The sequence below is a fragment of the Quercus lobata genome, chromosome 1 (genome assembly GCF_001633185.2).
Source record: "Quercus lobata isolate SW786 chromosome 1, ValleyOak3.0 Primary Assembly, whole genome shotgun sequence".
In the NCBI taxonomy this organism is placed as follows: Eukaryota; Viridiplantae; Streptophyta; class Magnoliopsida; order Fagales; family Fagaceae; genus Quercus; species Quercus lobata.
In genome coordinates, this window is record NC_044904.1 from 49,779,021 (window position 1) to 49,801,070 (window position 22,050).

At 36.1% G+C, this 22,050-nt stretch overlaps 1 protein-coding gene across 8 annotated transcripts; it reads left to right on the forward strand.

Annotated features, from left to right (window-relative positions):
* The first annotated feature begins 785 nt into the window (after nucleotides 1–785).
* Nucleotides 786–21,659, forward strand: LOC115991670 (flagellar attachment zone protein 1-like). 8 transcript variants are annotated; one of them, XM_031115541.1, is made up of 13 exons: nucleotides 788–1,147; nucleotides 1,406–1,675; nucleotides 2,627–2,710; nucleotides 3,011–3,283; nucleotides 5,108–5,191; nucleotides 5,712–5,795; nucleotides 17,303–17,386; nucleotides 18,022–18,117; nucleotides 18,228–18,359; nucleotides 20,214–20,369; nucleotides 20,534–20,650; nucleotides 20,742–20,864; nucleotides 21,001–21,659. In XM_031115541.1, the coding sequence occupies exons 1-13, from the start codon at nucleotides 932–934 to the stop codon at nucleotides 21,073–21,075; spliced, it is 1,794 nt and encodes a 597-aa protein (XP_030971401.1). In that variant the 5' UTR covers nucleotides 788–931; the 3' UTR covers nucleotides 21,076–21,659. The 8 variants fall into 8 exon arrangements, with proteins under 8 accessions (XP_030971418.1, XP_030971415.1, XP_030971401.1 ...); XM_031115505.1 differs by having other exon boundaries at nucleotides 789–1,147; nucleotides 18,022–18,138; XM_031115515.1 differs by having other exon boundaries at nucleotides 790–1,147; nucleotides 18,022–18,138; nucleotides 21,004–21,659.
* The last annotated feature ends 391 nt before the right edge of the window (nucleotides 21,660–22,050 follow it).

The window sequence follows — 22,050 nt, forward strand, 5'->3', positions numbered from 1 at the left end:
ATAATATTAATAATGTGACGACAATCACATTTACAGAGGTATTAATAATAAAACCATAATACCATTATTATAAGCACATTTTTAATTACTTAAAAAAAATTAAATTACTTTATTATATACTATATTAGGCAGAAAATATTACTGGAACAACAAAAATCATATTTATTATAAATATTTTAATAATATAAAAGCATAAAACTAAAGTAGCCACAACATTTTCCTAGTTAAAATGTGACCGCAATAAAACAATAAAATATAATTTTTTGAGAGATAATTATAATATGTTGCTAATATTGTAACTCGAATAATTCTTTACTAGATCCCAAACACTTTATACATAGGGAGATGTTCATTTAGCTATAAGGCCCTTTAAAGTTTGAGTTAAACTATATTAACTGGTAAAATTTTTGATGGTTATATAAAAGATTTAGGGTTCAATTTCTGTCTACTCCAAAAAACTGATTGGTGTCTTGGTCTGATGATAAAAAACTATTATCAAAAGTGGATATCATAGGTTGAAACTCTCTCAAAAAAAAAAATTGATCCTTAATCATCTTAAGGGAGGAAAAAAATAAGTAACGGTTGGATTAAATTGGGTTTACTAGTTTCTCAAAAAAAAAAAAAAAAAAATTGGGTTTACTAATTTAGGGATTAAATTGATTCATTTTCGATATGATTGGAATTAGCCTAAACTGAGATTTTAACTATATTTTAGGCAAGTAAAAACAACCTTACGAAATATCCGAGGTTAAAGTGAGGAAAAAAACAAACATAAAAAAAAATAAGGTTCAGTATAATGATGTCAACATTTGTGCGTGTAAGTGGAACCCATTGATCACAACTCGCTAGTAGTAGTATAAAAATGAGTTGAATAGTTAAAAAGTTGCAGAGGTGAGTTCTGAGTAGTTGGAAGTGGGATGTAATTGTAAAGATGGAAGAAGTAGGTGTAATCTTATTATCATCAAGCGAAGATGAAAAAGATGAGGTGAAGAAGAAGAAGAGAAAATATGAAGAAGAGTACAAAGTGGTGTCAGATCTGACTGGTTTTGACAACCTCAGAACTATGATTGAAGCTGAAGCTGAGGCTTTCAACAGAAGGTCAAGGAAGAACAAGAAGAAGAAGGGAAGAAACATCAATAATCAACCTGTACGTCTTCTATCTCTATCTCTATTTCTGAACATTATATCTGAAACAAGTAATTGAAACATTCATTTATATATATATATATATATATATATATATGTATGTATGTGTATTCTTGCTGCTATGTCAGTTTGTAAAACTTTTTTTTAATTAAAAGTTAAAAAATTTGTAGCTTTTTCCAAAACCCAAGTCATTATTTCTAAGATCGTTTCATTTCATTTGAGATTCCAACTAATGGTAAAGGTGAGTTCGATTTTACAGGAAACAAAGATGGTTGGAAAAGCAGAGAAAATAATAATGGTAAAGATGAGGCAAGAAATTGAGAAGCCTATAATCTTCATAACAAGCAGTGAAGATGAAGATGAAGATGAAGATGCAAACAATGTGAAAAAGAAAAAATATGAAGAGGATTACCGTGTGCTTTCAGATATGACTAGCTTTGACAACCTTAGAGCTATGATTGAGGCGGAGGCTTTCAGGAGAAGGAAGAAGAAGAGGAAGAGAAATAAAAAACACAAGTATATAAACATTGTATGTGGTTCTATCTCTGTTTTCCTTTTTTAATTTGTCTGTTTTTGAAATGATTGTTTTCTTTTTGTTGTTTGTTTCCTGGGAAAGAGTTAGGGAAAAGATCACTGATATGCTAGTATTATGGGGATCTTTTCTTTTAAAATTGTTTTTCTTTATACAAAACTGGGCTGATGGTGTGTGTGAAAGAAAAAGGGGCCCTTAATATAGAAGGAAATGACAGTAAATCCTAAAGTTGTCGTTGTTGTTTGTTTGTTTGTTTTTTTTTTCAAAAATAACAAATCCCATCCTAGAGGTTTTTGATTAACATAAGAAATTCAATAAAATCCCTATTTTTCCCTCGAATGATCATATTTTTGTGAAAAAAAGATAGCCCTTGGCTAAGTGATAATGTTCCTAATTTGCTATTGGCTTATCTAATTCACCCGATTTATTCCAAAACTTAGAATTGCTTAAATAGGTAATTAGGTAACTCAAGGGAAAAATAGGTATTTCATTGTATTTATTATGTTTATAACAAACCCCAGGGAGGGGACTGTCATTTCTTTACATCCCAAGGGAGGTTGGTCATAGGTGTAATTTTCCAAAAAAATAAATAAATAAAAAAGAAAGAAGAGAAAAGGAAGTTCTTGAAACAGATACAGTTATGTCATTAATGATATGCCCCAAGGAGTTGTTATGAGTTGAAGTGTGTGCGCATGTGCTCGCGCGCGTCTAGTAACATTGTATAATCAGATGTAATAGTTTAGGTATGCATGTATTATTGGGATTTTTAATAGTTTTCTTCACATAAAACTACAAGATGTACAAGACTTACTATAAAAGTGATGAGGAACATGTGCTTCTACTTACCTTAAAATTTAATTCACTTTTTTGTGCATCATAATTTGATTTATGGTCTAGATTGTGTGTGCTACCTCTCAAGTTATCAGCTTCTGCTTCACCTTGCTACAGATTGACGCTTTGAGTGACATGCAGCAGTCAAGTGATGTTCAAGCGGTAGAAACGACAGGAGAATTGGATGCTGAGGCAGTTGAGGTAACTAAAATTGTTGTGCCACACAAAAACGTAGTTCAGTGGTAATGTGGACCTTTAACAAGACTAGCAACGAATATGTTTAGCACTACCTAGATCAGGATTACAGCTACTAGAACATTTTTTAAAAAACTTTTTATTTTCTGAGAATGTGAAAGAGAGAAGGTGAGTGAAAAGATTGATCAGAAAGTTCAAGAATTAATTCAAATTCTTTATTTGTATTTTTCAAGTATGCCTGGACAGTTTGAGTCATTGGCTGCACTCAAGTAATCAGTGGTGTTCACTGTGTCATCCAATTTACAGGAAACTTATATGGCAGAAATAGCAGAGAAAGTAATATCGGTGATGGTGGACCCAGAAATAGAAAAACCTGTGATGTTGAAAGCCAGCAGTAAAGACGAAGATACAAACAATATGAAGAAGAAAAAATACGAAGATGAATATAGAGTGATTTCAGATTTGACTAGTTTTGACAACCTCAGAGCTATGTATGAGGCCGAGGCTTTAATGAGAAAGAGAAGAGAGAGTTTGAAAACAAAGAAAGAAAATATTGTATCTTGTGCTGAAGAAGTATCTGTATGTGGGTCTTTTACTCTTGCTTTGTTGTTTCTACAATTCATGGCACTGATTTTTATTTTTGTTCCTTCTGCTATTTGGTATATATTTTTTTTTTGTGGAAATATTGAGGATAAAAATAGGAAATTTCTTAATGGTAATTGGTGTGCTGAATTCTTCATTTGATTGACGTTTTCCTTTATTTTGTTTAGGCTTACAGTTTCATTACTGCAGTGTTTTAAACTGTTGGAAGTTTTGAGCATCTCTGTTTCTTAAAATTAAAATTATGGTTTTGTTTTGTTTTGTTTGTTTTTTGTTTTTTGTTTTTTTTTTTCCCCAATAGCTTTTCTATTCATTAGTGAGCTGTGATATTGCTTCTGATATTGCAAGAAAAGAAGAGTGGACTGACATAGGTGTTAAAAAAATTGTTGCTTCTTATTTCTATACCTTTTCTGTGCATGCATAAGCTCTAATGTAGCTTCTGATGTTGCAAGTGAAGAAAAGTGGGCTGCCAAAGCTATTAAAAAATCAGCTTTAATATTATTTTGGTCCCTAAACTTTTAAAAGTTCGTTTTCGTTCCTAAACTATTGAAGGGTTCATTTATCATCCCTAAACTATTGAAACTGTTTCACTTTTTGTCCTTAAACATTAAAAAAAAGATCATTTTCATCCCAAAACTATTGAAAAAAGATCATTTTTTGTCTCTATTTTTGTCTCAAAACTATTGAAGAAAACTCTTTACAAAGTTTGGGGTTGATTTTTTTTTTTTTTTGGTAAAGTTTAGGGACCAAAATAATATTTCTCCCAAAAAAATATAATTTGAAATAGAAAGAGCAAGGACATTAAAATGTTATCTTTGCCAAAAAATTGTTTGAAGTCGAATTTATATGTTTGTGTACTTATTAAAAAAAAAGATTGTGTATTGGTGTTATTACTGAAATTCTTTTGTTGCTGTTATTATTATTATTATTATTATTATTATTATTTTCTAATTGAAAACCATCAAACAAAAGCTTTATGTTAAAACTGAAAGGACAATCAAGTCTGCTAGAAGGAACCAGAAGACTTGAGTACTATAAATTATAGCGCATAGCCTGAAGTCTTTTTTGGTCTTCTTGAACTTGAGTAGTATCTAATTTTCTTGTTCTTTATCTCCCCTTCTTAGAGATTAGAGATTGATACACATGCCTCCATTTATTCCATTTTGAGATTGATAGGCATTGAATAACTAACCTACTCCAATTCTGTTTTGTAACTGCTAGAAGATAAAAGTTGGAATTCAAAAACTCACTTTCAGAACCCTGCTCCCTGTATCCTTCGCAATTTCCTGAACATGTGACCTAACTTTAATTCCCACTGATTATCAACATAACCTTTTTCTGCCTATCTTTTTTTATTCATTTCTTGGACACCCCTCAAGAAATTCGACTGATTTGGCAGCACAAATTCATCCTCATTCTTGCTACAGGTTCTCTTCCGGTTGAAGCTTCACTATCATGAATGGTTACATGAATTTAAATGGAACTGTAATGGTTTTTCTATGAAGAGAAAACCTGCGCTTAAGTTTGATCATCACTAACCTTAGGAGCCAGTACATTGTAATTGCAGCATCATAGTTTGACAATCTCCAATCATTGACTTATGCATTCACTTGCTACAGGTTGATGCTCCAAAAGAATCATGAATGGCTACATGAATTTAAATGGAACTGTAATGGTTTTTCTATGAAGAGAAAACCTGCGCTTAAGTTTGATCGTCACTAACATTAGGAGCCAGTACATTGTAATTGCAGCATCATAGTTTGACAATCTCCAATGATTGACTTTCGCATTCACTTGCTACAGGTTGATGCTCCAAAAGAAGTAGAGCAGTCGGACAAAGTTCAAGCAGTACCAACAGCAGAAGAATTGGAAATTAAGTCAGTTGAGGTACAGAAAATATTGTGCCTAAAAACTTTTAAGTTGAATGGTCACTTAAATTGTTAACATTGGCAAGGAAATATTTAATTGCAGTAGGCACTAACTAGATTATTGGTATTTCTTGCCTAATCATATGTTTTCTCATGGGTACTGGATATGATTTTTCATTTTTTCTTTTATTTAATACCAATTCACCATACAGTGGTCTCTGTGTTTGATTTTCCATTTTTCGTCCTTAATGAGGTATTTGAATTTAGTCTTCTGAAAATGGAAAAGAAGATTCAAGATAGGGGAATGATTGATCATTGCTAACTGCTAAATGCTCAAACAAAGAGGGTTCAAAATTCAAATAACAAAGTCCAAAAGACCAAGAGTTTGTTTGGGATATGATGAAAAGTTCAGCTTATTTGAGTTTTTAGCTTCTTTTTGGTACTGTTCATGAGTTCCATTGTACTATTCAGCTAGTTTTTAACTTTTTTTTTTTCCTCCCTACACTTTTGCATGGTACTTTTGCATTCACTTGCTACAGGTTGATGCTCCAAAAGAAGTAGAGCAGTCGGACAAAGTTCAAGCAGTACCAACAGCAGAAGAATTGGAAATTAAGTCAGTTGAGGTACAGAAAATATTGTGCCCAAAAACTTTTAAGTTGAATGGTCACTTAAATTGTTAATATTGGCAAGGAAATATTTAATTGCAGTAGGCACTACCTAGATTATTGGTATTTCTTGCCTAATCATATGTTTTCTCATGGGTATTGGATATGATTTTTCATTATTTTCTTTTATTTAATTCCAATTCACCATACAGTGGTCTCTGTGTTTGATTTTCCATTTTTCGTCCTTAATGAGGTATTTGAATTTAGTCTTCTGAAAATGGAAAAGAAGATTCAAGATAGGGGAATGATTGATCATTGCTAATTGCTAAATGCTCAAACAAAGAGGGTTCAAAATTCAAATAACAAAGTCCAAAAGATCAAGAGTTTGTTTAGGATATGATGAAAAGTTCAGCTTATTTGAGTTTTTAGCTTCTTTTTGGTACTGTTCATGAGTTCTATTGTACCATTCAGCTAGTTTTTAACTTTTTTTTTCCCCCTATACTTTCAGTAAAAAAATTTCAATTTCAGTTAAATTTTTTTTTCCCAAACAGACCCCAAGTATCCATTTGGGAACAACCAATTTAGCTTTTTGCTGAAAGTGTGTTAAAGTATCCTTGTACCTCAAAAAAATTTGAAAAAGTGAGAAAAGGTAGGAAAAATTGAGGTTTTAAAATGTTGTACATAAATATTAAAAGCTAAAAGCTAATGCCACCAAGACTACTGAAAAGATTTAGTATTTTGTGGGAATTAATTTTTTGTTCTAGTCTTCTTTTTTTTTTTTTTTTTTGTGTGTGTGTGGACAAATTAGAGTATCCAGACCACTTTGAGTATCTAACTATTTCCTTGGGTATATGCAATCCTCCTGTTCCACACACATTAGGATATTACTGATATAGTCGCCCTTTACCTTAGGCCAGCCGACCAAACCCCCCCCCCCCCCCCCCCAACCAGCCACTCTCTACTCTTAAGCCAAAACAACCAGCCACCATTTCTGATCTCTTAGGGTAAGCAGTCAGCCTCTTATTTTGACTTCTCAGATCTGCAATGTATTCTCATTAATTTCAGCTTTGACTTATGTTGTGATAGCTTGCCTAGATGTAACTATTAGCTAGATTATTTCCTACTAGTTAAAGATTATAAATAGGTGTTATGATTATAAAACTAGGGGCAAAAGAGTAAACTGTATGTAGACCTATATATATATCAATAATATGTTATATGTTAGGGTTTATTTTTAATAACTTGATACATATGTTTTCTCCAAAACATGGTATCAGAGCATGGTTGGCCACTCTCTGTCGTTAACCCCACAACCATCACCCGCCCACCTCCCGCTACCGACAACCACCATTCACTCACTTTTCGCTGCCGATAATCACCAACCAGTTCTAGTCTTCTTTCTCCGACAACCCACTTGCACAATTTTTCGCCACCTGTCATAGCTTCGACTTCGTGCCACCAGCGGAATTCCAACCCTCAACCTTGGGTACCGATTTGTCTTTATTTTCTACTTGTTGGCCTCTCTATGTGCTTTGTTGGTAGCCTTGGGTTGGTTTACAGTGTTGAGTTTAAATATTTCGTATTGCTATGGAATTGTTTGTGGCTGTGGTGAAAAAGGAATGTTGATTCAACTTTTGTTTCAATCTGATATGTTTTGATCTTCTGTTTGGGTGATCTTTGCTGGCACTTTATTTGTGGTTTGATCCATACCTAGTGCTGGTTTGATGTTGTTTGTGTTTCCGAAGAGATATTTGTTGGAGTGGCTGTGGTGAATGGCCTTTGGACTTGCTGATTATTGGAATACTTTGGTGTTGAATTTGTTATATGTTTGGTTGTAGTTAATTGGCTTCGGGTCCACTAGTTTCTTCTTTATTGTGAGTGTGTTGATCAGATGGCTGCTATGGAGACCAAAAGTGGTGTTCAGCCCACTAATTATTTCTTGTCTCCTGATATGTTATCCATTACTTCCATTTGTCTTAATGGAAGTAATTATGCTTAGTACTTCCATTTGTCTTAATGGAAGTAATTATGCTTAGTGGGCCCAAGTAGTTGAAGTGTTTCTTCTTGGTAGAAAGAAGTTTGATTATGTGATTAGTGAAACCCCTGTATCTACGGACTCTAAATATGCTGATTGGAGAGCTGAAGATGCACAAATTAGGAGTTGCTTGTGGAATAGCATGGATTTTAAGATTAGTTGTAGTTTGGTTTTCTTACCAACTGCTAAACTTGTTTGGGAACAAGCCAAGGAGCTTTACTCTAGTGTTAACAATTTGAAGCGAATTTGTGATCTTCATCAAAATTATTTTACCTTGAGTCTTAGTGATTTGTCTTTGGAAGACTACTATAACAATTTTAAGGGTATATGTGAAGAACTCAATATTTATCAACCCATCTCCTCTTATGTTAAAACCATGAAGAAATAACGAGATTCTATGAATGTTGCTCACTTCGTCTCTGGATTGCCTAAAATTTTGGACCCAGTAAAATCACAAATTGTAGCTAGTCAAGACCTTCCTTCAGTGAGTGAAGTTTTTGGTAGACTTAGACAAGCCACATTGTCTGACTCTAGTACAACTACATTCCCTTCCTCTTATAGTGATGCATTACCTTCTAGTGATAAATCTGCCTCTGCCACTTCTATGGGGAGTAATAGAGGTGGTCGTGGAGGTCGAGGCTATAGAGGTCGAGGTTGTGGAGGTCATGACCAAGGGGGTCGTGGTAGTGAACAAGGAGGCCATGGTAGAGGACGTGGCCATCGTAAGTGCAATTATTGTCATGGTGAGAATCATACGTTAGACTTTTGTTGGAAGTTGTATGGTAAACCCTCGGCTCACCAAGCTAGTTTTTAAGTTGAAGAATTGCCTTCACAGTCACTTCCACCATCATCCAAAGTAGTCTCTATTCTTGAGGAAGAGTACCACGCCTCCTGTCTATGCATTCTAACTCTGTTGGGTCTGGTTCTATAGCTACTTTGGCTCACCTAGGTACTTCCATTGCTTGTCTTGCCACTCAAGAACCTTGGGTCATTGACTCAGGTGCTACTAATCATATGACAAGTACCTCAGGTTTACTCTTTGATCTTGAGCACTCTAGTAATCTTCCCAATGTTACTTTGGCAGATGGCTCAACCACTACAGGTTTTGGTTTGGGCGCTACCAATCTCAGTCTTAATCTTTCTCTCTCTTTTGTCATATATATTCTTGATTTTCCTTTTAATCTTTTGTTGATTAGTAAGCTTTACTACCTAGATCGACGTGGTTCTTCCAGTTTAGTGGCTTCTCACTTGTCTATCTCACCTCTTCAGAATCATTGTCGCCTTGGTCATCCATCTATCAAGAATTTGAAGTTAGTTCTGTCTTGTCATCAATTGAGTCATTACAATGTGAAGCATGTCAATTGGGTAAACACCAAAGGTTGCCTTTTTTCTCTAGGCGTGAGATTGTATTAGTGGTCCTTTTCATTTAGTTCATTTTGATATTTGGGGTCCAATAAACACTCCCTCATTATTGGGATTTAGATATTTTGTCACTTTTGTTGATGATTATTCTAGAGTCACCTATCTTTATCTTATGAAAGAAAGGTCTAAATTCTACTCAATTTTCAAATCAATTTTTTATGGAAATAAAGACTCAATTTTATGCTTTACTTCATATTTTTTGACCTGATAATGCTCGTGAATATTTTCATACATCTTTGTCTCAATTTTTTGATGACCATGGTATAATTCATCAATCTTCTTACCCCCATACTCCACAAAAAAATGGGGTTGTTGAACGCAAAATGCGTCATTTGTTAGAGGTCACTCGTGCCTTATTGTTTCATATGCATGTTCCCAAATCATATTGGAGTGACGCTATTCTAACTGCTTGTCACCTGATTAATCGCATGTCATCCACTATTCTAGGCGTTCAGATCCCTTATACTGTGCTTTCTCCTAATGCACCTCTTTGTTTCATCTACCTCCTAAGATCTTTAGTTGTGTGTGCTATGTTCATATCTTAGGTCTAGGGAGTGATAAACTTGATCCTAGGTCAATTAAATGTGTTTTTCTTGGGTATTCTCAAACTCAAAAGGGATACCGATGTTATTCACCTACTCTTCGTCGCCATTTCATTAGTGCTGATGTCACATTTGATGAGTCTCAATTTTATTTCTCTTCTTTGGTTGGTAGTGACAATTCTCTTCCTTGTCTACCTCGCTTCTTGTCTGTGTCTCATATTGAATCTCCTCAAAAACCACTCCAGGTGTATCTCGTTGGTTGAAACCTCCAACAGAGACTTCGTCCTTGCCTAGTGATCCGCCTCCTGATCCTGACTCTCTTCCCATTGCTTTGTGCAAAGGTAAAAGTACTGGTACATCTCATCCAATCTCTCAATTTGTCTCTTATGGTCATTTGTCTTCATCTCTCCATGCTTTTACCACATCCTTGAATTCTATTGTTGTTCCTAAGTCTGTCCAGGAAGTTATGTCCATCCTTGGTTGAAAGTCTATTATGGAAGCAAAAATGTCTGCTTTGTCTAAAAATGCTACTTGGTCTTTGGTTACTTGTCCTACAGGGAAAACTATTGTTGGCTGTCGTTGGGTGTATACTGAGAAGTACTTGCCTGATGGTTCTATTGAGTGTTTGAAGGTTCGCTTGGTTGCCAAAGGGTATAACCAGACATATGGTGCCGACTATGTAGAGACATTCTCGCCTATTGCTAAAATTTCTTCTGTTTGGATTTTGATCTCCTTAGCTAGTAATTTGGGCTGGCCACTATTTCAGTTAGACGTTAAAAATGCCTTCTTGAATGGTGATTTGAATGAAGAGGTGCATATGGAGCAACCACCTCGGTTTGTTGCTCAAGGGAAGTCTGGAAAGGTGTGTAGGTTGCATAAGGCTATCTATGGTCTTAAACAATCTCCTGGAGCTTGGTTTGGTAAATTCAGTGTAATGTTAAAGTTTAGATTGCGACGTTGTCATTCTGATCACTTTGTGTTTTCTCATACCTCTGCAAAAGGAAAGATTTTGCTGATAGTATATATTGATGATATTATAATCATTGGTGATGACTAGAAAGGTATTGATGATTTGAAGAGATACTTTCAAAACTCCTTTCGAACTAAAGTTCTGGGTAAACTTTGTTATTTTTTGGGTATGGAGGTAGCATAATCTAAAGAAGGCATCAGTCTATCTTAAAGAAAGTATGTGTTGGATATTTTGGAAGAAACTGGCTTGTTAGGATTCAAACAAGTGGAGACTCCTATGGATCTTCATGTCAAATTGTATGAAGATCAAGGGGAGTTGTTATCTAATCCTGAGAGATATCGTCGTCTAGTTGGTAAACTAAACTATCTCACCATTACTCACCCATATTTTGCAGTCAATGTTTTGAGCCAGTATATGAAAGCTCCTCGCTTTCCACACTGGGAGGCAGTTATTTGGATTGTGAGGTATCTTAAAGCACATCCAAGCTGTGGTCTTTTGTATAAAGCTAACAGTCACCTACAGGTAGAAGCCTATATTGATGCTGATTGGGTAAGATCACCGTCAAATAGAAAATCCACTACTGGGTGTCCAGATTTGGTTTAGAGCCAATTTTTGGTGGGTTTAGACTTGTCTTTTCGTATAATTGAGGTGGGTTGTGGTTTGATTGAATTTGAGATTCCTAGACTAGTTTGGGATGACTCTGTCTTCGGATAAGGGTGGGGAAGCTTTTAATTTTGTGGACATTGCACCTTTGGCTTTGTGGGACCCAAATGGTGTTCTTGATCTCGTCACTTTGGAAGATGAATCAGATGGGTCTTCTATGGAGGAGGAATTGGAGCCTTCAGAATGGGTGAGAAGGATGATCAAAGGGTTTGGTACTTTTGTGGGATTCCCCATTGCTTGTTGTGAGAGACAGTGTATTGATTTTTTTCAAAAACTTGAGAGGGTTTGGTAGCAGCAAGCGTCTATTGTTACTACTTGTTGGGCAAGCAATTCTAGCCAAAAAGGTATAAGGGAGTTAAGAAATTTGTTTTCTTCTATTAATTACGATGGGCATTCTAGTAGCAATACAAGAGGCAGTTCGACATCCTCTGGTTTGGGTTCATCTGTTGGTCAATGAATTTGAAACTTTTGTCCTGAAATGTGAGGGAATTGAATAATCCTCATAAGAAAGATGTTGTGAAGAATCTTTTAAGGGAGTGGAAGTGTGATATTGTATATCTTCAAGAATCTAAATTGGATAGTATTAGCTCTATCTTGGTAAAAAATCTTTGTTGTAGCTCTTTTGTAGATTGGGGGACCTTAGATACCTTGTATACAGCTGGGGGTGTAATTTTGATGCGGGATAGAAGGGCTTTTGAGAAAGTTGATTCTGTGGTTGGAAGTTTTTCAGTTTCAGTTTTATTAAAGGAAGTGTTAGGTGTCTTTGAATGAATCTATTCAGGGGTATATAAACCAACTGACAGAAGCATTAAGGATGCAATGTGGGCAGAATTGGACTCTGTGAGATCACAGTGGGTTGGGGCTTGGTGTTTGTTTGGTGATTTCAATGTTATCATATACCCGGCTGAGAGACTTGGTTGTAATTCTTTTCGTCATCTATGTTTAGATTCTTGGATTTTATTGCAAAACATTTGTTGGTTGATTTGTGTTTGGTGGGGGGTGAATATACTTGGTTTCAAGATTATGATATTCCTTTAATATCCAAAATTGATAAGAGTTTTGATGTTAGTTGATTGGAAGGAGCATTTCTTAGATGTGACTCAAAGGACTCTCCCTAGGGTGGTGTCGGATCATTGTCCTCTACTAGTGGAGGCGGGTGGCATGTCGAGGGGGAAAAGTCCTTTTAGATTTGAAAATATGTGGCTAAAGGTGGAGCGCTTTGTGGATAAGGTTTGGCTTTGGTGGAATGGTATTACTTCGTGGGGCCTCCTAGTTATGTTCTAGCTTGTAAGTTGAAGGCCCTTAAAGGGGAACTGAAGCATTACAAGCATGTTTTCGGAGATGTAGGGCCATTTTGGCATATGTGTTTAAACAACAATTTTCAGTTTTTTGGAAATACGTGCGGGTGAAAAAGTGTGGAAATGCGTGTAATGTTGTTTAAAAACTTAAAACATGTGCTTAAACAAGTCTACCAAATAGCCTCGTAGCTTTTAGAAAAAAGTGTCTGCTAACTGAGCTTTAAGATATTGACATGAAAGAAGAGATGCAGGTGTTGATTCAAGAGGACAGGCCTAGAAGGTTGGTGGTTGAATCTGATATAGATTTTTTGGCTTCTTTGGGAGAGATTTCTTGGAGGCAAAAGTCCAAGGCTCTTTTTATTAAAGATGGTGATAACAACATGCAATTCATTCATAGAATTGCCAATTCCCATGGGCGAACCAATCAGATTAGGGAAGTGGAAGTGGATGGCGTTCTTTATGAGGATGAGTCAGATGTTACAAATCAAGTGGTGGATTTTGTTAAGAAATTATATCAGGAACCGGAAGCTTAAAGGCCTACTATTGACGGGTTAGAGTTTGCTTGTCTATACGAAATTGAGAGGTCTATGTTGGAGAGAGTTTGAGAAGGAGGAGATTATTGAGGCTCTCAAGGAGGCAGAATGTGATAAGGCCCTTGGGCCAAATGGGTTTACTATGGCTTTCTTTCAGAAATGCTAGAGTGTTTTAGAAGGGGATGTCATGGTGTTTTTCAAGGATTTTCATAGCCAGTGTGTTTTTGAGAAATCTCTTAGTGCTACTTTTCTATGTGTGATCCCCAAGAAGTCTAATGCAATCAATATTAGATACTTTTGTCCTATTAGTCGTGTGGGCAGCCTTTATAAGCTTTTGGCTAAGGTGTTGGCTTATAGGCTCTGAGGGGATATCCGATTCTCAGAATTCTTTTGTGGGAGGAAGATAGATTCTTGATTCGGTTCTAATTGCTAATGAATGCTTAGATAGCAGGTTGAAGAGTGGCACTCCGGGTGTTATAGTTAAATTGGACATTGAGAAGGTTTATGATCATGTGAACTGGAATGCCTTATTTTACCTTATGGAAAGGATGGGCTTTGAGGTGAGGTGGAGTAGATGGATTAAGGCGTGTATCTCTATAGTAAAATTTTCAGTTCTGGTTAATGGGTCTCCTGCTGGTTTTTTTTGGTAGTTCTCGTGGCATTTGCCAAGGGGATCCTTTTTCTCCACCTTTATTCCTATTGGTTATGGAATTGTTGAGTAGACTGTTGAAGAGAACGGAAAATGGTGGTTTTCTTTGTGATTTTCAAACGGGGTCCCATAGACAAGGGGGTGTGCATATCTCTCATCTTATTTTTGTTGACGATACTATTTTGTTTTGTAATGCTTCTAGGGAACAACTATTATACATCTGAATGGTGCTGATCTCCTTTGAAGCTATTATGGACCTAAAAGTTAATGTAGGTAAGAGTGAGATTGTTCCTGTTAGTGATGTTGGGAATTTGAATGCTTTGGCTCGTACCCTTTGTTGCAAGGTTGGTACTCTACCTATGAGATATCTGGGCATGCCTCTTAGGGCCCATTATAAGGATTTGTCGATATGGAATCTTATTATAGAAAAGATGGAGAAAAGGCTATCTGGTTGGAAAAGACCTTATTTGTCGAAATGTGGTAGGCTTACTTTTTTTAAAAAGTACTCTCTCAAGCCTTCCCACCTAATTTTTTATCTTTGTTTACTATCCCTTAGGCTGTGGCAGCTAGAATAGAAAGGATTCAGAGGAATTTTCTTTGGGGGGCCTTAGAGGATGTTTTTAAATATCCTTTAGTTGCTTGGGATAAGGTCTCTTTGCCAGTTGAGAGTGGTGGTTTGGGGATTCGGAGGATTGAGTTGTTTAACAAGGCCTTGCTTGGGAAGTGGTTGTGGCGTTTTGGGAAAAAAAGTAATAGATTATGGCGTCAGATTATGGTAGCCAAATATGGTGAGGCGAGAGGAGGCTGGTGCACTAGAGGGGTAAGAGCTTCTCATAGGTGTGGGATGTGGAGGAGTATTAAGGAAGGAACAGAGAAGTTTTTTAGTCAGATTTTGTATAAAGTGGGGGAGGGTTGCCGTGTTAGTTTTCGGCATGGTCCATGGAGTGGGCCTATTCCTTTGAAGGAACTCTTTCCTGCAATGTTTGCTTGCTCTCTATTTGAAGAAGCATGGGTCTCTAACTTGGTAGTATCTACTTTAGGAGGAGGTAGTAGGAGCTGGAATTTACTTTTCCGTCATGGTCCTCAAGATTGGGAGGCAAACAATGTTCATTCCTTTTTTGATCTTATATATTCCTCTATGCCGAGGGGTGAGGGTGATGATCACCTGGTCTGGAGATTGACTACATCTGGGGTATTTGATGTGCACTCTTTTTATAAGCTGATATCTGGTCCTAACACCGATGAATTTCCTTGGGAGTGCATTTGGTGTGCAAAGGTGCCTAAACAAATGTCTTTCTTCTTATGGATAGCAGCTAATGATGGGATACTCACCATTGATAATCTTGTTAAGAGAGGTTAGTCTCTGGTTAATAGGTGTTGTTTATGCTGCTGTGATGGGGAATCAGTAGATCACCTTCTTCTTCACTGTAAATTTTCTCACGCCTTATGGTTTGAAGCTTTTGCAGTGTTTGGGATCTAGTGGGTAATGCCAAGGTCAGTTAGCTCTTTTTTCTTTATCTGGAGAAACAAGTTTGGAAAGCATCTTTCAACCATTTGGAATATGGTCCCGACAAGTTTAATGTGGTTAATTTGGCAGGAACGCAAGACCCGCACTTTTGAAGACAAGGAGAGAACATTAGATTATCTAAAATCTCTCCTCTTTGGTACTCTGTTTCATTGGGCTTGTATTTGGGGGTGTACGAATTGTGTTTCTTTATCTGAATTTTTTAGTCTCTATTTCCTTTAGTTCTTGATTATATTGTATTTGTTTCTTGTTCAAAGTGTTCACCATCGTGAACCTGATGTTCAATTTTTTTCAATGAAAGTCTTATTACCTATCAAAAATATAAAAAATAAAAAAGAACTTTTTTTAAAGTTTAAGGACGAAAGTAAAACATTTTCAATAATTTAGGGATGAAAAATAATCTTTTCTATAGATTAGGGACGAAAAACGAATTTCTTTACGTTTAGGGACAAAAAACGAACTTTTTGTAAAGTTTAGGGACCAAAATAGTATTTTACCAAAACTAAATAAATAAATAAAGGAAGCAGTCTCTAAATGCATACATAGGTATCTTTCACCCTCCAAACTCTACCTGGCATTTTTCAGCTTCCAAACACTGTCATACTATGCATGTGTGCCAACATAAGCATCTCTCAGCCTCGAAAACAGATCACACTACTCCCCATAAAGGAGGACTACCTTAGGCCAAAACCATGACTTGGGTTGAAGTCTCACTTGGACCAAAGCCACTGATTTTTTTTTTTTCTCTTCTATAGATGTGGTATCACTTTAACAGCATATCTTTTAATCTTTACTTAATGAAGTGAGATTCAACTAGAATTTGAGAAAATCAACAACATGTGATAAAATGTCCTTTAGATAATAGTTTTACCTAACTATTTGTTATTATCAAAGAAAATGAACAGAATTAGGAATATTCCCAGAAGAAACTGTTACTTACACTAGCACTTTATTATCTCTCATAAAAGTTGTCAAACACCTTATTTGAAGCACCAATAAATGATTCTACACAAAATAATAAAGTTCTTATCAAAAGCATTTCTGATCCATCCTAATTCTCAAAACAAAAAATTCTTACAGGATCTTAGTTTCTTCATAATAGTGAATGTCTTGGCTGGCACCTTGGCATGGTGCCTTGCTTGGTCACTTGGGAGAATTCAAGATAGAGGGCATGGGTTTGGTCATTTTCAGTCGTTGTGCTTAGGCGTATCAATGTTTTTTTTCCTGGCGGTGGCAAATTGGCTTCGTTTAGGATGCATTGAGTCCAGTTTTCCACCACCCTTGGGCCATGGTTGGGGCAGTAATTGAGTTTCTTGTGAGCAGCATTGGGGGCTTCTAGGCTGTTATTTACAATCACTAGTGGAATGTCTGAAGACTAATAGGGCTTGTGGTGCCACCAGGGTTGTTTGTGTCCGAAGAGTGTTTTGGCTTGTGATTGACCATACTTGTAGGATCTGTTATGCTAGTGAGGTGTAGTAAGGGCTAATACTATGCTGTTAGCAGCTTTATGCAATATTTAGTTGTGAATCATATGCTGTTCAATTGGATGGCATTCTTGCATGAATATTTGTGTGTCAAGGATAACGAAGATAAACATTTGGTTTGTTTGTAAAATTTTTACGAGTTTTACTAATTTGTATTATATTTCAACTTTTGCAATTCTGAGACTGAGATACTTCTTTTTTTCTGATGAATGAGATTGACAACCGGTGGAAAGAAAATAAGTTGGGTTTCTATTTCATGGAAAAGGAAGTTGGAACTTTATTGCTTGTCATCAGTATCTATATGCAATGCGGTGTTGTTGTGTTGACACTGACGTACTTATGCTAATGTTAGATAACCGATTAACTGTGGAATTATCATTGCTTTAGTATTCACCTTGTGACAGGTTGATGTTACAAAGGAAGTGTGGCAGGCAGACATGGTTAAAGTTGTGGAAACGACAAAGACTTGGGAAACTGAATTATTTCAGGTCACTAAAAATATTGTGCCACAAAGAACCCCTGTTAATTACCAATACAAGTAGCACTTAGCCCTATCTTGAATAGATGTATCAATAAACACTTCTTTCTTGGCTATAAATTTCTTGTATTGTGTTGGCCATGGTGCAATTTGTCCATATTGGAATTCCTGTAACAAATTTTATTCAAATAATAGCAGATGGGAATTTAAAACAAAAGGCCTGAGTAAACATTTATTACAAAGATAGAACTAATTGAACAATCTTTGTCAATGAACTTGGGCTTAAAAGGCACTTCCTCCATTTGTAATAACCAGGAAATTTTTTTGAATTATCTTTAAATAATTTGAGAGCTTCCCGCCCCCAACCCCAATTTTTGATTTCGTTATTGTCTCTTGTGGAACTTATACAAATTTTTAATGGCAGCTATTGCCAAAACATATTTTCAGAATTTCCAAGTTCATATTACTCTAATGCACCATTTTCTTAGACTGGGTGCTTGCTAAGCTCTTTTCATCAAACTTTGAGCTAGTAATGTGAAGTTATTTTATGCCTCTATTTTGAATGGAAATAATGTAGTTTACCCTGCAGTATTTTAGAATGATCTGTTACACCTTTAATTAATTATTTATATATTTTCATTTTAGGTTGAGATGGTGAAGGAAGAAAAGCAATCTGTCACAAGTGAAGGTCTAGAAAGTTCATTGTTATTGGAAAAGGAATCGGTTGAGAAAAATTACAAGGTTGTGCCACGAAATCTTCTTGTGAGTTGAGATGTCAATACTTAATTTCAAATTGGAAAATTTTGTTTGTAACTAAGCTCAGATTTTCACCCAATTATATTATTTTGTAGTGGAGAGCCCGATATTTTGATCCTTCATATGGAGAAGAATTTCATACAAGAGGAAATTGTAAAGGGGAAAGGCAAAAGAGGCCATGCTTCATTTGTGCAGGTTATGGGCATAGTTGGAAATATTGCAAAAAGGTAACGTTTGTTTGTTTTTTAAAGAAAAAATTGACATATGGGTAACATTTACTCTTTCAAACAGGTGATGTATAGTTTAAAAAACCTTCTTAACACCACTACGCAACCTTGGCGCGATGGCCATTCTACAATTATAAGTGTTTGTGGGGTATGAGGGGCAAGGGCTAAGCTTCTAGTTTCTAGGAGAGCTTCACACACATATACTCAAATTAGGCTAGAGTAGAGTTTCTATTTTGTAAAAAATAAAAAAAAAAAAAAATAAAAAAAAAAAAATAAAAAAAAAAAAATCTTAATAGGTTAACATGTTAGAGAGCTGGAGGGGGTTAACCCATCTCCATCAAGGGAGGCCCACATGGTCTGCTTCTGCCCTGAGATGGGGGAGGGCCTACTGACTTACAAACAAGCCCAACTTCATTAAAAGCTGAGAAGCTAACCCCGCAATTTAACCGAGGAAAGGAGCCACTCCCAACTGAACAAGGCTCCTCTGCTATCTAGAACATTTCCCTTGACCTCGGCTATCTTCCTCAAGTAGCTAACTGTTGCCTCTGCATTAAATTCCCCAACCTACTGACATCCACTTCACATTAAATGTGAAATTATCACTCCTGAACAGTAGGGGTAGTAGGGTTAACTCCTAACACATCACTTCAACCTGACAGCAAGAGGTGGATATTTGACCAGAACTCCCCTCCCCCCCCTTCAGGAATAAGGGCTGAAGAGCTCCCTGTAATACCCTTCTAAGAAACTTGAGGAGGGCTTCTGCAACTAAAGAAAGAAGAGATTAGAGAGAGACTCGGAGTTCATCTCCACTAGATCCTCGGATATCTCTTACCTACCTGAAAGCCCACTTTCTTTTCTTTACCTGTGAGTAGCAAAGTGTTCCCTCTTGTAAAGAATCAGGACAAGTTGGTCATTTCAGCAATTCTTTTGTAAAATACTCTCTGGGCCAATTCATGGGCCTTGCTTCCCTATCAATAAAGAAATAAATTGTATTGCTTCAGTTTTTACCCACTACAAGAACTGTTAAGTGCCAAAAACTTGTGTTTTAGGAAATGGACCTTGAACCAAATGCAGGCCTTGTAACCTTGTAGACAACAGTGCTCTTAATACTCTGTTGGCATTTCATCAGATTTTACAATCATACTACACAATGACATAAAATACTATCGAGTTGGTATCATGATCAACTTTGTTTCTCATCTTCCAGTCTACCTTTTTCTTTATTATTTTGCTACATCCTTTTAATCAAATGCAGTTCACATTCCCCCCCCCCCCCCCCCCCAAACGGCTTGTACGAAATCTATAATTTGACTGCTGACATGTTTAAGATCCTTTATAGAGGTGGTGAATCATGGCAAATGTTTCAAAGTGGACATCAAATAGCTTATGTTATTACTCCAGAAGCTAAACATGTTTTTATTTATTTTTTATTTTTATGGGAGAAGCTAAGCATGTTGTGTTATGATGATTATATAGTTCTGGATCAGTTAAAGGAGAAACCTCAAATTTCAAGAAGCATCAACATCTTCCATCCTAAATTTTAGGCTTGATATAGCAATAGCTAGAGGGGATTACCTCTTTTATAATATCTGGTGTTTGACCATGTATCTGCTCTGGGCCTTGATCTTTAAAATTGTTGAAGTCACTTTGGAAATCCACTAATTGCTTTCTGAAAAATGGAGATAAAAATCCATTATAGAATATGCTAACTGTACAATTTCAGCAGATTAGCATCATTTTGTCAACACATTCCTTTAGGAATCTTGGTTGTATTATACTTTTCTTCCTCAATCTTATTTTAATTGTCTGGATTTTTTTACTAATTAATAAAGTGCATCCCTGATTTCCCATTAGGGTCAGGATTGCTTTGTTTACAAAGTAAGAGGGCCCTCTGCAATAGATTGTCCAGTGAGGCACCAAGATCCAAGTTCTAATATTTGCCTAAGATGTGGGGGTAAAGGGCATAATATGTTTTCATGTTGGAGTGAGTATTCCCCTGACGATCTCAAGGTGTGTATGGAATCTGAATGCTACTTCATATGTGCCTTTTTCTTTACACCCATCATTTTCTCTTCCTTCTTGTTTATTAGTTATTCTGATGTACTGGGAAGGTTTATTTAAACCGATTCTCTCTTGAATCTTGCTTTTTAGCTATTATTCTTTTCTCATGGCAGGAAATACAATGTTATGTGTGCAAGAATTTTGGTCATCTCTGCTGTGTTGACTTTCTGGATTTGAGTCCAAGACATGTTTCTTGTTACAGCTGTGGCCAAACTGGCCATCTGGGACCTGTAAGTCCTGTTATCTATTGTTCTATGATAGATTATTTTATATGTCACAGCATATTTCTTGTCAATAGAGCAAGTTCACCAATTTTATAAGGGTTCATCCATCAAGGAATGTACAAAGTCCAGTGGAGAAAATAGTGGCTCAAAATCCCTGACATTGTGCTATCGCTGTGGAGAGGGAGGTCACATTGCACGAAAATGCATGAATCACGTTAAGGTTCATTTCCACCAATATCCTTTCTTTCTTTTTATTTATTTATTTTTAAGGTGCATTAGCACACTTGAACATACAAGTAGTTCTTTGTGTTCCACATATCATATGATGGGATTATGGTCCTCTGGTTGATCTCTAGCAGCTTGTACAAGAGGTGATTTGCAACACTAACTCAGAGGTCTCCATGGGAAGGAAAAAATATCATGGGCTCTAAATCTGTGCCTCGTCTTCGTAAAGCTCAAAAATAGAAAGAAGTCCCGATAAAAGATGTCAAGGTAGAGTGAGTGGACTACAGATAAACCTGCAAAATGATCACGAAAAAAGTGTGATCCAACTGCTTATAACATTTCTTTCTTAGACTTTTCTCACTAAAACTCAATTGTCAGCTTAGAATTCCTAGTTCAACGTAGCTTTTGGCAGTAAGGATTTGCTCTCCAGCACCACTACGGTAAGGAGGGAATATGATTGGTTGAGCATGTAATGCAAGCTACATCCAAACCTGAGATTTAGCAGAAATTTGCGGCCAAATCCCTGTCATGGCGTCATGTTAAGTGTTAACCTCTGCAAAGTTCTCCATATATCATCTGCCTAGCTTTTTTGTTGTACCATCCAAATATGCAATTGGCATATGGCAAATGCCTACAGAAAAATGTTGGTGTTGTAATTTAAAAGCTTTCTGTTTCTAATGAATATTGATGTCAATAACTAGTATGCCTAGCTGCCTGAGCACAAAAATGTTTGCCTAGCTTTTTTGTTGTACTATTTCTCTTGGCGCACATAGAAAAAAAAAAAAAAAAATTTGTTGCTCCTTTGGGTGGCTGAACGACCTTTTAATAATTTGAGAAGATTTTGAATATCCGTGGTTGGATCCAAACTCCCAGCAATCTTATGCAGCTCTCTCTCTCTCTCTCTCTCCAATTTGTTAAAATTAGGAGATTGCAGTTTAACAAGATATTTGTCGGCCATAATCCAAACAACAATTCAACAAATAGTCAAAACCCAAAGCCTCATGTCTTGCTCAGCAACAATCACAAAAAATGCAATTACCACTTCATTGGCCTCTTTGAGCTTCACTTTTGTGCTACATCATGGTTGAACTAACCCCTTAAAATCTCTATGCTTTTCACAAGGTTATGCCTTTAATTTGTCAGTTAATCTGAATTGAATTAGAAAAATAAAAATAAAAATA

What these genes read in the sequence shown, in the direction of transcription:
- LOC115991670 (XM_031115505.1), top strand. Translation starts at nt 932, where the DNA reads ATGGAAGAAGTAGGTGTAATCTTATTATCATCAAGCGAAGATGAAAAA. An exon ending in CTTGTGCTGAAGAAGTATCT is followed by an intron (nt 3,284 to 5,107) that starts GTATGTGGGTCT and finishes CACTTGCTACAG; the next exon opens with GTTGATGCTCCAAAAGAAGT. An exon ending in TGGAAATTAAGTCAGTTGAG is followed by an intron (nt 5,192 to 5,711) that starts GTACAGAAAATA and finishes CACTTGCTACAG; the next exon opens with GTTGATGCTCCAAAAGAAGT.